The sequence below is a fragment of the Hibiscus syriacus genome, unplaced genomic scaffold (assembly GCF_006381635.1).
Source record: "Hibiscus syriacus cultivar Baekdansim isolate YM2019G1 unplaced genomic scaffold, ASM638163v2 tig00111810_pilon, whole genome shotgun sequence".
Lineage (NCBI taxonomy): Eukaryota > Viridiplantae > Streptophyta > Magnoliopsida > Malvales > Malvaceae > Hibiscus > Hibiscus syriacus.
In genome coordinates, this window is record NW_024063186.1 from 1,639,704 (window position 1) to 1,654,365 (window position 14,662).

The 14,662-nt window shown below is 37.0% G+C and overlaps 1 protein-coding gene across 1 annotated transcript; it reads left to right on the forward strand.

Annotated features, from left to right (window-relative positions):
* Positions 1 to 222: 222 nt before the first annotated feature.
* On the forward strand, positions 223 to 14,414 carry LOC120171014 (protein TIC 40, chloroplastic-like; the record flags this gene model as incomplete). Its single annotated transcript, XM_039178833.1, has 14 exons — positions 223 to 347; positions 439 to 553; positions 1,051 to 1,107; positions 1,224 to 1,241; positions 2,801 to 3,062; positions 3,354 to 3,443; positions 3,542 to 3,617; positions 8,464 to 8,538; positions 9,375 to 9,415; positions 9,847 to 9,892; positions 13,222 to 13,316; positions 13,490 to 13,593; positions 13,700 to 13,747; positions 14,159 to 14,414. Coding segments are annotated over 14 exons (1,206 nt in total), but the record flags the coding sequence as incomplete, so codon positions are not given.
* Positions 14,415 to 14,662: the final 248 nt, after the last annotated feature.

Sequence of the window (14,662 nt, forward strand, 5' to 3'; positions counted from 1 at the left end):
TAACAAAAGTTTTAGTTTAGGTATCATGAATATAAAACTTATAACATTTCGGCCGTCGTTTATCCCACTCTCGTTGTTGTTCTTCGTTCCATCCTCACTCACTCAAATTTCACTAAGGGGGTTGTAAAATTCAATGGAAAATATGAAAACGGTGTTGATTGCATCCTCTTCTACACCTCCAAAGCTTTATCTCTTAGGAAACTCTAATAATAATAATAATAACCCTATCTTTACTCTGAAAACCCCTACCAAAATCTTCACTTTTCCAACTTCCAGGATTGCTCGTCGTCGTTCCAGAATCTCCTGCTCCGCCCACGCTACTCCTCTACGACGTCTTCCCCAAATTGGTTTTTTATTTTCTCTTTGGTTCCCTCTCTTTTTTTTCCTTATTTTTTTAAGTTTATTATATTTGATCTTATTCTGCTCCTCTTAATGCAGTTTTCAGAAAATCTGGAGACGAAAGGTTTGCCAGCATTTCTTCTTCAAGCAATCGACAAACTTCTTCGGTTGGAGTCAACCCTTATCCAGCTGTGCCACCGCCGTCCTCTCAGATGTAATTCAATCCGTCGTTTTCCTTGTATTATCTTTGGTTTCTAATTTCTGCTTTTGAAAACGGGATAAAATGAGCTAACTTTTCAGGAAAAAAAATCTCTTCAACGCATGATTAGAAAGTAGTAGTCTATATTAAAATTAATTTTTCATTTTAGTTATTTATCCATTTTTAATTTTTTTCCTTAGTAACTCATTAATGAGCAAAAACCGATTATAAAACAGAGCCGTAGTTTTCATGTATAATGAAATACTGTATTATTTTTCTTGTATATGAAATAGCTTTATATGAATTGATATCAAACTTTAATAATCTATACTTTTTTTTAGGGAAATAATTGTAGTTTTTAATTGTTTACTTTTACTTTGTATCAGTTTTGGGTTAGTGAAAGAGAAAGTATTGATTAGACGGACATTCCAGATATATATTTTTTCTGGTGTGTGTATATTTTATGAACATTTATTTCTTTGCTTAGTTGTTTGTTTGTTCATGTTTTGCAGAGGGTCCCCGCTTTCTGGATTGGAGTAGGCATTGGGCTCTCAGCACTTTTTACATGGGTGAGCACAAAGCTTCTATTTTTCTTTTCGGTCTTTTTGAGTGATATATAGTGTTATTCTATTAATTGGAATTTGTTATTTTGTATATATCATAATGAAGTTGATTGAAATGACAGGTAGCTTCAAGCTTAAAGGTGAGGGTTTCTTTCCTGTGAGGTATGGTTATAATGTTTTTCCTGTAAGTTGTATGATTGATTCTTATGTTATAGGTTTGGACGTAGAATTGGTTACTTCGATGAAGCAATGAAAATTGCAAATGGATAGAAATCTATTTAGTTTGCATGGTTTGGATGCTTTCTACTATTTGAAAGTGTTCATTACGCTTCTTGTAACATTCAAATACAGAAATTGGTACGTGAATGGGGAAACTTTAGATCAAATCGGCTATTGTACCACTTTTATTTCACCAAATTATTATAAGTGGAAGTTTGTCTTTCCATTTCCTTTTAAAGTTTCTCTGTCAAGGTGCCGTCTTTATCTGTTAAAGTTTCTTTTTGGAGGGATATGCAGCAGTACTAATTTGAACAAATTATTTGGTTATGTAGTTGATTCTATTCACTATACATTCTTTGAAATACAATAATCAATGCTATAATAGATAGTGATAGTTCAAAACCAGATAGGAGAATACTGGTTTTGCTTACAGGGCCTATAGTTATCCTGCAAAATCATATTTGGACATTTGTAAAACTCACTTCATCCATACCAAAGGTAGATGATCCCTGCCTAGGATGCATGGGGTGGGGGCGTTGTGGTTCTTGCTGACAATAAAGGTTTTTTTTAATGGAAATTATAAACCCAAGGTGTAGAATCCAATCCAGAAAGTAAGAGCTAGTTGTATAATTTGTGCCTCCTAAATTTCTGTCAGATCTTAATTTTGGATATGTTGAGAAGTTGACCTCATGGGGGCAGCTTACATTTACATGATCTTTACATGGCATGACTCTATGTCCTTCTATGTTATGGCACCAGGACAAGTACTTGTATCTAGATTACAATGGTATGAGAAAGAATAGTAATATTTGCTGTAGCAGAATTTTTAACAGAAAAATGGATAAGATACAGAACAGAATAGTTATATTTATTAGTTGTACCAGTGTAAGAATCTTGACACAATTACAACCAATAATCTTGAAATTCAAATAACAGAATCACATACGATATGTATAATAAATAACCTGGACTATTTTTTTCTGGAAAACATAACTAAATACCTATAAAGTAGGAGATAATGGATAACATGGCAGAACTGAAGTTATGGAAACATGGAGAACATACAGGTTGTTAAGGTAAGACTTGCAACTCCGCTTTAGCATCATTTAGATCATGGGAATTGTGTATTCCAAGTACCTTAGAAAGTTGGACTTGATCTTCCACTATCTGCTCCTTGTTTTGTGTTTTCCATTTTCTCCTTGAATAGGTCTGCAAGGGTAGTGGAACCGCAGTATGATACTTAGATTCTGTGTTTCTGTAAGTTTCTTGGTTGTCACATCAAAGCCGTACCATGGTTTGTTAGAAGTATAACTCTCTTTCATGGCCTTTGAGTTGTTACTGAGTCGTGCCTTAATATGTCTATATTTATCATTTGTATGGTTAACTTTTTTTATGTGCTTAAACTGACACCTGGCGGAGGAGGTCACTGAATACCTTTGTTATTTCATTGATTTGTGATATCCACCTTTCCATTGTTCAGAAATATGCAATGCATCAAGCTTTCAAAACAATGATGGGCCAGATGAATACACAAAATAACCAATTTGGCAATGCCACTTTTCCATCTGGATCCCCTTTTCCTTTTCCAACACCTCTGTCACAAGGCCCTGTCACATCGCCTTCTCCACCTCAAAGAAGAGCTACAGTTGATGTACCTGCGACAAAAGTTGAAGCAGCCCCGACAACTGATCCAGCAACCAATGGAAAAAGTGAAACAGAAACTACAGAACCTAAGAAATATGGTAAAATAGAACTTTTACTGCCACCACATGATGTATATTGTGTAATTCTTCCTTTTTTGAGTAAAATGGAACATTATATGGCACATTCATGCATATGAAACATTAGTAAAACTACCAAATCTTTTTTCTTTCTTTCCCTTGAATAATGGGTTTATTTAATATGTAGAAGTAAAACTCAGGTGCAGTATCAACATAATTTTTTACTTTAGATTCAATTAACAACTCATTTCATTCCAATTGTAGATTTTCTCGAGATTGTTTCTTAAGACTGATTCAAAATTCTGTTTGCAGCTTTTTTGGATGTTTCTCCAGAAGAAAGCATGCAGAAGAATGCTATTGAAGATGTGGTAGAGATAAGTTCATCAGACAATGCTCAGATAGGATGTAAGTTTTTTAACCTTTTACTGTGAGACTGGTTTTATGGATTAATTTCTGTAATATCAATGCATCTATCCTGGAAAATTAAAATTTTGAATGATGCCTGAAGGTTTCTGACAATGGAGCTGCATCAAAGCAGGATGCTAGTGCTTTTGGCGGTTATCAGTCATCTGGTATGTAAAGAGCCAGTTGTAACGGACATCAAATGGTTATTTGAAATGAAAGTGTGACACGTTTTGGTTTGTAGTCATTGTAATAACTGTCTAAAGAAAAGTATAAACATACATGGACTTTATAATTTTGTGGGATGATTTTATGACTAACTCTTTGATTTGGAAATTCATTCCTAGGGCAGTGATGTGGTCAGTCTGGAAATGTAGAAATGAGATTATCTTTCAGAAAGGAAAGCTGGATTTGGTCAGATTATCCTTCATTGTTAGATTTAGAGTGGCTTCCTGGTTTAGTGCTCGTTTCAAGGATGTGGGCATTCCTTTAGATTCTCTAGTAGGTGATTTGAAACTTGCAGATTCGGCAGGCAGATCAGGAAAGTGTTGCTATCAATCAGCTTGCTGGGTTCCTCTACCGGATGGGTTTCTAAAGTTAAATGTTGATGGAGCGATGGTTTTGGGGTGGGAAAAAGGAGGTATTGGTGGTCTGATTCGGGATAGCAGTGGACTATTGCTACAGTGGTTCTCTGAATCAGTAGGGGGTGGTCCTCCTATCTTGACAGAGTTGTTGGCAATTAAAAGAGGGATTTGTCTTATGGAGGAGTTGGATTTTGTCCCAAATCAGAGATTTATCGTGGAATCAGACTCATCTAACGCTCTGAAGTGGATCCAAAATCCGGGTTTAAGCCCCCCTTTACATCTATCCTTGGTAAAGGATATAGTTTCGAGTTTGACTGGAAAAGATATTATATTTAGGCATATTTTGAGGGCGGCAAACTGGGAAGCTGACAAACTAGTTAAAGATGGGATAGGGTGATTTTTGGGTTATATGATCGTGTTGATTAGCAAGAATTGTATTTTCCTGTTTTTTAGGTGGTTTGTTTTAAGTCTTATGTTCTTCAGTTGAAAGTTTAGGAGTTTGTTCAGTCGTTGTAATTTTGCTCTTGTGAATAAAAGTTTCTTGGCACTCTTTTCCTCTGTTCCGTCATGTTACCTTCATAACACGGCAGGGCTTGAAGGAGGTTTTTAATGAGGCCTACTTTCTATCAAAAAACAATAAAGCACCAGGGTCGGATGGTTTGAATTTAGTTCAAGAAATTCTGGTCTAATTTGAAAGAAGATTTGATGGTGTTTTTTAAGGAGTTTTAGCAAGGAAAAGAATAGGATAGGGAGGTGAACCATTCCTTTATCTCTCTTATCCCTAAGAGAGATAACCCAGAAGGAGTAGGGGATTTTAGGCCTATTAGTCTTGTTGGAGGATTATACAAAATTTTATCCAATGTCTTAGCTAGAAGGCTAAGCAAGTGCATTAACGAGATAATAAGCCCGACACAATTTGCGTTTATACCGGGGAGACAGATAATGGACTGTTCGTTTATCACTAATGAAGGCATCGATTTCTGGAGGAAAAAAGGATTGAAGGGGGTTGTGTTTAAGGTGGACTTCAAAAGAGCATATGATTTGGTGGATTGGTCAATTTTGCTGAAAATTATATGTGAAATGGGGTTTGGAGACAAGTGGTGTTGGATTTTTCAGTGTGTCTACAACAACCATTTCGGTTCTTGTAAATGGGTCTCCTACGGAGAAATTCCATACAAAAAGGGGTCTAAGACAGGGTTGTTCACTTTCTCCTATGCTTTTTAATTTGGTTGGAGAGTTGCTACACTTGATGCTGGCCAAAGCAGTGGAATTGATTTATTTCTCTCTTCTCAATGGACGGTGAAAGGAAGACTTGTGTTAGAGAGTGATTGCTTAACGACAGAGGAATGGATTTTGAGGCCTTTTTTTGCCCTTTCGGTTTTTAGTTCGTTGGTTGGGGAAATCGGGGCCTTAGTTTCTGTTAAGGACATTATGGTTAGATGGATCCCTAGGAGCTGTAATTGGGAGGCAGACAAGTTAGCTTAGGAGGGGATAGACTGATGGTTTACAGTTTTATTGTCGTTATATTATGTCTTATCTAGGAGGGTTAGTGTGTAAAGTGTATCTTATGTAATTCTGGTTTATTAATAAATTGAGGTACTCTTTTCCTCCTTTATCTCTAGTTGGCTCTTCATAAGAGCCAACTATGAGGGAGGTTTTTAAGGAGGCCTCCTATTCTTATAAATAAAAGTAGTGGAGAGGGGGCTATTTTCGGGCTTTGAGTTAGGAAACCATGAGCGTTCTTTTTTGTTGTCGCATTTTCAATTTGCGGACGATTTAATTATATTTAGTAAAGCCTCTATTCGAGATTTGAAGAACATTAGAAGGGTGCTAATTATTTTCGAATTATTGACAGGTTTGCAGTTCAAAATCTTTGGAATTAATGTGGAACCATAAGTGATATCAGGTTGGGCAAAGGAAATTGGCTGTTCAGTGGGGATTTTTCTAGCAGAATATTTAGGATTACCGTTAGGGTCCAAGAGGAATTCGGTTGCTTTGTGGGAGCCGATTGTTCAAAGATTTTATTCGAAGTTGGCTAGTTAGAAGGCTAGTTCCTTATCTCTTGCTGGAAGAGTTGTTTTTGTAAAATCTGTGTTGTGTTCTCTTCCTACATACTTTCTCTCTATTTTCCGGATTCCAGTGTGGTTAAGAAGTTAAACTCTATTATGGCTGCCTTCCTTTGGACGGGTTCAACAGAAAACATAAATATTCACTGGATTAATTGGAAAATGGTGTGTAACCAAAGAGGTTGGGGGGTTTAGGAATTCCTAATTTGGTTCTATTGAACAGGGCACTGTTGGGCAAATGGGTCTGGAAATTTGCATCAGAGAAGGATTCGTGGTGGAAAAGAGTTGTTTGCTGCGTGTATAATTTGGATCCGAACTCGTGTGTGATTAGGAATTCGTGGCCTAACCGTGCTTCGTGGATTTGGAAAGGAGTTCTAAAGAATTTTTTTGCCCGTGATGATTTTGGGGACTGTTTAAGGAAAAACTTTTGTTTGAAAACGGGAAATGGTGAGACAGGGCATGATTTTTGCTCTCTCGATTAAAAAAGGGGGTAAAGTTTCTGAGTTCAGGGTGAATTCTTCTTCAGGTAGTTGTTGGGATATACAATTGAGGAGAAATTTGGTGGATTGGGAAGTGGAACAATGGCTTCAGCTTATGTCATTGTTGAGTAGTCTTTCATTGTCACCTTTTCAAGAAGATTGTTGGGTGTGGACAGGGAATGGAGAAGGATGTTTTACAGCTAAATCATGCATTAAGTGCTACTTTGATGGGACTAGTACTGATGTTAACGAAGATATTTGGGACAACTTAGTATGGGTTGGGGTTGCTCCGCCAAGGGTGGAATCATTTATTTGGCAGGTTCTTCATCAGAGAGTGGCAGTTAGGGAAGAATTGTTGAAGCGAGGAGTGATAGGGATTGATGGGCAGTTAGGGAAGAATTGTTGAAGCGAGGAGTGATAGGGATTGATGACTCTTTGTGTCCGATATGTGGCAAGTGTGTGGAGTCGGTTGATCATCTCTTCTTGCATTGTGAGGTGGTTTGGTGTTTGTGGATCAGATTCTTGTCTTCTTGGAATGTATCTTTTGTGGTTCCGTAGAGGTTGTTGACATTCTTCACGGTTTGGAATAGTTTAGTTCCAAGTTTCGTTATATGGAAATTTATTCCAAGGGCGGTGTTGTAGTCGATTTGGAAGTGTTGAAATGAAATTGTTTTTGAGAAAAGGAAGGTGGATGGTTCGTTTTTGTTTTTCATTGTTCGGTTCAGAATTGCTTCATGGTTTGTGGCAAGATTCAAAGATGTGAAGATTAATTTTGATTCCCTAGTGTGTGATGTTAAACTAGCAGATTATGTGGCAAGGAAGAAGGGTAATTCTTTATCATCCTGTTGGGTTTCTCCCCCTTCAGGATTCGTTAAATTAAATGTGGATGGTGTGATGCCTAAGGATTGGGTTAAAGGAGGCATAGGGGGTTTGATAAGGGATTCTGAAGGTCTGCTGCTAGGTTAGTTTTCAGAGAGGATAGGGAGTGGTCCTCCTATTCTTGCAGAGTTAATGGCTATCAAGAGAGGGCTGCTGCTTATGGAGGAATTAGTTTTGGTTCCTATGCCACGGGTTATCCTTGAATCGGATTCCCTTACTGCACTTAAGTGGATTAAAAATCCAGCTTTATGTACTGTTATGTTTCAGCCTTTGGTGAAAGAAATTACAACGCTTCTGGATAGTGAAGACATTATCATTAGGCATATTTTTAGAGCTGCTAATTGGGAATCGGATAAATTAGCTAAAGAAGGAATATGCTGATAGGATATGGGGTAGGTTGTTATGTTTTGGAGTTGGTTGTTTTTGTGGTGTTAGTTTGCTGTTTAAGTGTTATGTTGTTTCACAAGTTTGTAGGATCTGGCTTTGTATTATTCTTATATTAATAAAATCTTAGGCACTCTTTTCCCCCTTCCAATGTCCTTCACGTTACTGTTGTAACATGGAGGTTATGAAGGGGGTTTTTAATGAGGCCTACTCTATTTCTATCCAAAATAAAAAGTAACAATAATCAGAGGCACTAAGCAACGAAGTAATAGGGAAGTTCTTGTCGTCACTTGATTTTTCATGAGTTGACATACATATAATTTTCACAGTAATTAATGCTATTTTGTTCAATTTTAGCCCTTTTGAAAGACATTCGCTGATGCATGTATTAACATAGCTAAACGGTGACCAAATAGGTGGTTCTATTACCTCTTTGATACAGCTGCATTTCTTCTGCTCTCTTATGTTGCACTTTGGTTGCTTTATGATTAAATTATACATTGTGCCTCTTTACCAGTAGTGCATAGCCAACAATTTAGTCATGCATGTACACATTTTGGGCATGCTTTTAGTTTCTTGTGCTCTCTCTGTAATATTTAATAAAGCATTCTGTTACATTTGCAAGAAGAGCAGGTCCTGTCTTATCTGTGGATGCTTTAGAGAAAATGATGGAAGATCCAACAGTGCAGAAAATGGTTTATCCGTAATAGAACTTTCCTCAAATATTTTATTTTTTTCTGATTTTTTTATTGATGCCATATCATCTTTGTGTACCCGTGTTGTAGTGTTAGCTTATGCTTCTTTCTTAATATCCATTCTCTCATTCTCAATCTTTGGAATAATTATAGAAGTAACAAAAAATTAGGTCAATGTTATATCTTTCCAACATTTAAAATCTTCTGGGCTTGGTATCTCAAATGTTGTGATGAATGAACATGGAACTAAATTACAGCTTTAAAATTTCAATCTTTTAAAACTAGTAGGCTTTCATTAACTTTTTGAGTACATGGAATGACCTGAATAAGATATATTAATGAGATAAGTCCACAGAAACCCCCCCAAAACCTTGTAAGCTCTAAAGCACAGCATAATATTTTTCTCTTAAAACTTAGATAAGCAAACCCAACTTTCCATTGCTTCCTTAACTGGTTTTCACGTCTGGAAGTCATTTGTCATTCTACATGTGGGATAAAATTCAACCCCGAGTATTAGGAATTGGATTATCTAAAGATCAACTGTAGTATTAGAAGCCGTCTGTCTGGCTGTTTTTTAAGGTTGATATAACTACAAAGAGAAGGAAAGTATAAGGAGGGGGTGTATGGATGGAAATTGATATATTCCACTTTACTACCTTCAGCTGAGTCCTAATAGCACCTCTAAAAATAGAATTCCTCCAATTAAAATCTGTGTTTTAAAAATTCTTTTATGCATAGACTTCTTCCTGGTGCTCGAGTAGTTATTTTTTTAAGGGAATTAACCCTTTTATTGCAATCTGTTATTTATTGATAAGGAAATTTAATCTTTTATTTAATCATACAGATACTTGCCTGAGGAAATGAGGAACCCTGAGACATTTAAATGTAAGTCCATGCTAACCACTCTTTCCTTCTTTGTTTTTCTGTTTCTGTTCTTTTCTTTATGGATGAGGATTGGGGAGGATGGGTGGGGAGGGTGGAATAAAGAATGGGTTTTTGTGGTCTATAAAATTTGTATGTTAAAAGCATTGATGGTGTTGTCTCCAGTCTGGTTAAATATGATATCAGACTTTACAGCTTTTGAAAAACCTTTTTTTTTATGCCAAGGGTTTTGGTACCCGTATATCATGTTTAGACTCGGTTCTAAGTAATTTCCCCAGCTTCTGAATCCTGAAATGCTTGCTTTTATTCCCCTAATGGAGTTATTTGCTTTTTTAAAAGTGATTTCTTTGTTTAATATATAAGCATGCTTAAATTTTATGGATGATTTTTTAATATATAACAATTTTCTTTCTGTTGCACATATTTTTTTACAGGGATGCTACAAAATCCTCAATACCGTCAACAACTGCAAGACATGCTGTAAGCTTTTTCTGACTTCTGCAGTTGATTATTTTTATGAGCCTGTCTTTCTCACGATTTCGAGTTTTAAGCATTGACTCCGAAAAATTAACGTGTTTGCTTCAGATTCTTGTTCAGTTATAATATTTTATGTAAAATGTTTATTGTTGCATGATTCCTGGTCTTGATGTTAGAAATTAGAATTTCGGATAGATGGTGGAGCCAGAATGATGCTGGTTTGGTACAATTTTAAGATGCTATTGATTTCTCATTAGCATTTTCCTAAATGTTTATATTGTGCTTGAAGAGTAAGAACTAGGAATGATAAGTATCTAGAGTCCACATTTGAAATTAGCACGACACTGTAGTGAAAATCGGCTTTCTGATTACCCTGTAATGCACATTCATGGATGCCTTTCTCAATCCTTTGTTTCTATTTTTCTGTTGTCACATCTCATATTTTATGAATTTATTGGATTCCAGGTCTTTAGTTTTACGTAATTTTTCTTGATTTTCAATCAATCAGGAAGGCATAATGTTTGGGGGTTCATTGATGCTAAAATAATTATTCATATTATGCATAAAGGGAACCATAATGTACTCTTACACTGCTTGAAAAGAGTCAGTATTTGTGTAAATTATTCCCTACCATTCTGCTCGAGTTTTTTGCAAATGATGTTGAAAGATAAGTGTTGTGATTTAAGGTGAAACTTATTGATTTGAATTGATGCTGATCTATTTATTTTCTTCTATTATATGTGTTAAGGTTACTATTAATTTTCTTGTTATTTAGAATTGGTTGAGTTTATAGTCAATTCACACACTTTTTTTTTATAGAAGTTGGAGGTCTCATTAAAAACTCCCTTCGTATTCGTTCACATACTAAAGGTATGTTAACGAACATTGGAAGGAAGAAAAGAATACCTCAAATTTTATTGATAAAATACCCGATATAAAAGACAGCACGGAATATCCTCTCATGGTGATGTACACCATTACAACAAACACCTAACCTCATATGACCTCATCCAAAGCCACAGTCAAATCACCTTCTAATTACACCACCAGCAGTAGGAATAAAACAGCGCAACAGAACATAATACAAATTAAAAGCAACACCTACAACCATATAGACTAAAACAACCACAATTGAAGGGACAAAATCTAATGAGACTCGTCTTCTTCAGGAGCCCAAGAGTTTGGTTTGAATGAAGGTTCTATCTCATGCACCATGACCTTGAAGAAGTTGTCACCAACCTTCAATTCCACCATCGCATCAATTCTCGCATCAGCCTTTGTGAGGACTTGAATTTTTGCCCGATCAAAGGATGATGGAGACTGACAACTTTCGTCGATAGCTAGTAATAAACCCCACTTATCATCAATGTTCTTGAAAGTATCCCAATTCCATGCGTGAAAAGGAACACCCTCGCAAACTAACCATACTCGACGACACTCCATTACCAAACTCTTTGACCAAGCTTCGACTATGGAGAACCACTCTGCGAGAATCTTTGATTTATCGTTCTTCACGCTTCTCAATGAAGCATTGTCTTCGAAAATCATTAAAATCGCATTACCAGCGGCTCTCATTAAGGTGAAGCCAATGAGGCCCTTCGCTTGCATTTGTCTGGCGAGATGACCAATTTTGACAAAGTTCTTGCACCACTCCACTAGACAATTGCTCAACACCTGAAGCTTTTCTTCATCTATAGCACCTTCAACTTTATAATGATTCTTCCTCGAAACATCTTCCATCCCGAACTTGCGAAGAACACCTGTCGAGGACTTTCTCCAAAAAGATTGTCGAGGCTTGAATTTAGCGAAATAAACACCAATTTTGCTTCCGTCAATATGAGAACCATTCATTTTTGAGATCGTTCTCCTTGCTTCATCGATAGTTGCGAAGCGAATGAAATCAAAGAGAACTCCTTTTGAATTTCTTTTATTTGGAATAAAAGCATCAAGAACCCGACCATGAGAGCGAAATAAAGATCCAAACCTCTTCCAGTGAATGTTCTCTGGTAAGTTATCAATAAATAACGTATAGCATCCAGTCTTATCATAACTGCACCCCTTTGAGGTGGACTCCAACAGCATCCTCTCATATTTTTCCCCCGTCGCAGTCCTACACTGCTTCTCTTTGGCCTTTTCCACTATCTTCAAAGTCGGCGCTCGCTGCTCCACTCTCTGTTTATGAAGCTCCGATTCTGTAACCTTCGGAACCAAAATCTCCACTCGATTCACCTTATCCGGAATTTTCAAACTTTTTCCAATCTCTTTATCCCCACTATTAGACTGACGACCAGCCTTAGCCCCGAGAGCTACAGTTTCAACCCTCATCTCATCTTCTTCCTCGCATTTCTTGGTCACCTTTTCCTCCAGCACATGGACATCATAACTTGATGGACGAACTTCTTTAGGAACGGAAGATGAATCTACTGTCTCCCTCCCAGCTGCAAGCTTGTCATCGACAGATTTCTTTAAGGTTTCTGCATCTTGCACAACTTCTCTTGCTTCCCTTAGTTCAGCTGAAGACTCTTTAACGAGCTACTAAATATCAAGCCTTGTCTTATGCAATTTGTCACGTAATTCAGCGGTGTCTTTAAGTGAACCGAGGGAATTAACAAGGTGATCAAATGCCACAATAGCAGTTTGTATCTTGGAAATCCCCGCCTCCACAGACTGCGAAGCCGAAGCATGTTCTGCAGCTAGCCTTGGCTTTTGCCGAGAGGACTTGTAATGGAGAGGGGTAGCAAGACCCACTTCAAGTTTCCGAGAACTCATTTCTTTTGCTTTGCTTTATCGTTGAAGAAAAGCAAAGGAAGAAAGAGTGATGAACAGAACCAAAACTGCAGCTAAAGATCAGCGACGAACGTGGCTGACTTGATTGCTTTGTGGAGAGACGACAGACGCAAGGAGATGGAGAAAGTAAAGATAATGACTATATTGTTGTTGTATATCGCGCCGTCGTCGGAGAAAAAGAAAGAAGCGTCGCCAACAGCTAAAAGTCGAAGGGCCACGTCCAAGATCCACTGAGTTGTAGGCTCTCCCTGGTGAAACGAAGCCTAGATCCTTGATGCTGGCGTCGAGGTGAAAAAATATGGAAGTTTTGATGTTCAACGGCCACCGGACGTGACGGCCAGCGCGGCGTCTGACGGCGGTGGACAACGGGTGTAAGTCGGAGGAGAGAAAAAATTTCAAAAACGCCTGGGGGAATTTGAAATTTGAAAACGCGGGTTAGAGAGAAGCTGGAGCTTCTCTCACTAACACGTGACACCCCTAATTGAAATTAACAAGCTCGTTTCCAATTCACACACTTTTGTGTACGCCTTGATAATATTTTTCAGAAATAATATGGGTGGAAGTTCTGAATGGGACAATAGGATGATGGATTCCTTGAAAAATTTTGATCTCAACAGTCCTGAGGTAAAGCAGCAATTCGGTAAGTCTGAACCTCTTATTGAAGTTTTCAAATGCTTGGGATAAGAATTTATTGATGTATATTTTTATTTTTTTTGTGTTATACACAGTGTTTTTAGATGGTCTAGTCCTCACATGGTAAAATATAGTTTATTACCTGAATAGGGGTTCAATATCTTCCTTTTCCATTTGCAGATCAGATTGGGCTTACACCTGAAGAAGTGATATCCAAAATAATGGCCAATCCAGAAGTTGCCATGGCGTTCCAAAACCCTAGAGTTCAAGAAGCTATAATGGATGTATGTTCTATCCGGTTTATTGATGAATTGTTAATTCTCTTTCAATGTCATGCATGAATACTATTTCTTTAGTATTAATGTTCTTTTCTCTTGCTGCTTTTCCCAGTGTTCACAAAACCCATTGAGCATTGCAAAATTCCAAAATGACAAGGAGGTACATCTAGGCCTTCTATCCACATTTTATGTTATTGCATCTATCTGCCCTTTTAAGCAAAATTCTCTCCTTTCCTTAATAAATGTATGTTGTCGATGTTTATAAGTCCAGTTTATTTGAACCGACCGAAAATGGCCACTTCTTTTTGTTCAAAGATCAGATTGCTTTTTGCTTTTAGTCCACTTGTCTGATATACGTGTGAAAACCAACATGTTCACTTGCATGCAAATGTATTGCTTTTAATGTTCCAATGAGGGTTGCAGAGAATTGGTTAAGATTCCCTCTTTGGCACATCTGATTATTGTTTAATCTTTGGTTCCATTTTCTAGCTCTTTGTCATAGATGATATGGATTTTAAAGTTGATTTTTCGGTATGACTTATTGTTGATATGTTTTGTTTTCGCATTTCAGGTTATGGATGTATTCAACAAAATTTCAGAACTCTTCCCCGGAGTGACTGGGTAACCTTGATTTAGTTGTTCACTGAAGTTACTGTTTTCAGAGTATAATGTCAGATGGTTGAGGTGATCGAATATTGGGAGTATAGAAATCCAAGATTGAACACAGATCTTACATTACTTGTTCCCGTTTCGTTTTTAGTTTTAGAGTGAACGATATCAATGGGTTGTATTCCAAACATTCACCTTTCTGTATAATCTAAGAGGTTTCATTACCTGTAGTTGAATGCTTATTTTCACAGCTGGCTTTATGCTGAAAATAAATGTAAATGGTTGCCCTTTATAAATAAAGTTAGTTTTGCCACATCGAGATAAGATGCAATATTTTTTTTTAATACTTCAATACGATTATAAGATATTTTTATTTAGTTTATTGATATCGTGTACGCATCTTGCAGATCTAGTTTAAACCCGAATTCTTTAGGGAGAATAACATTATCAATATAGAGGCAATTGC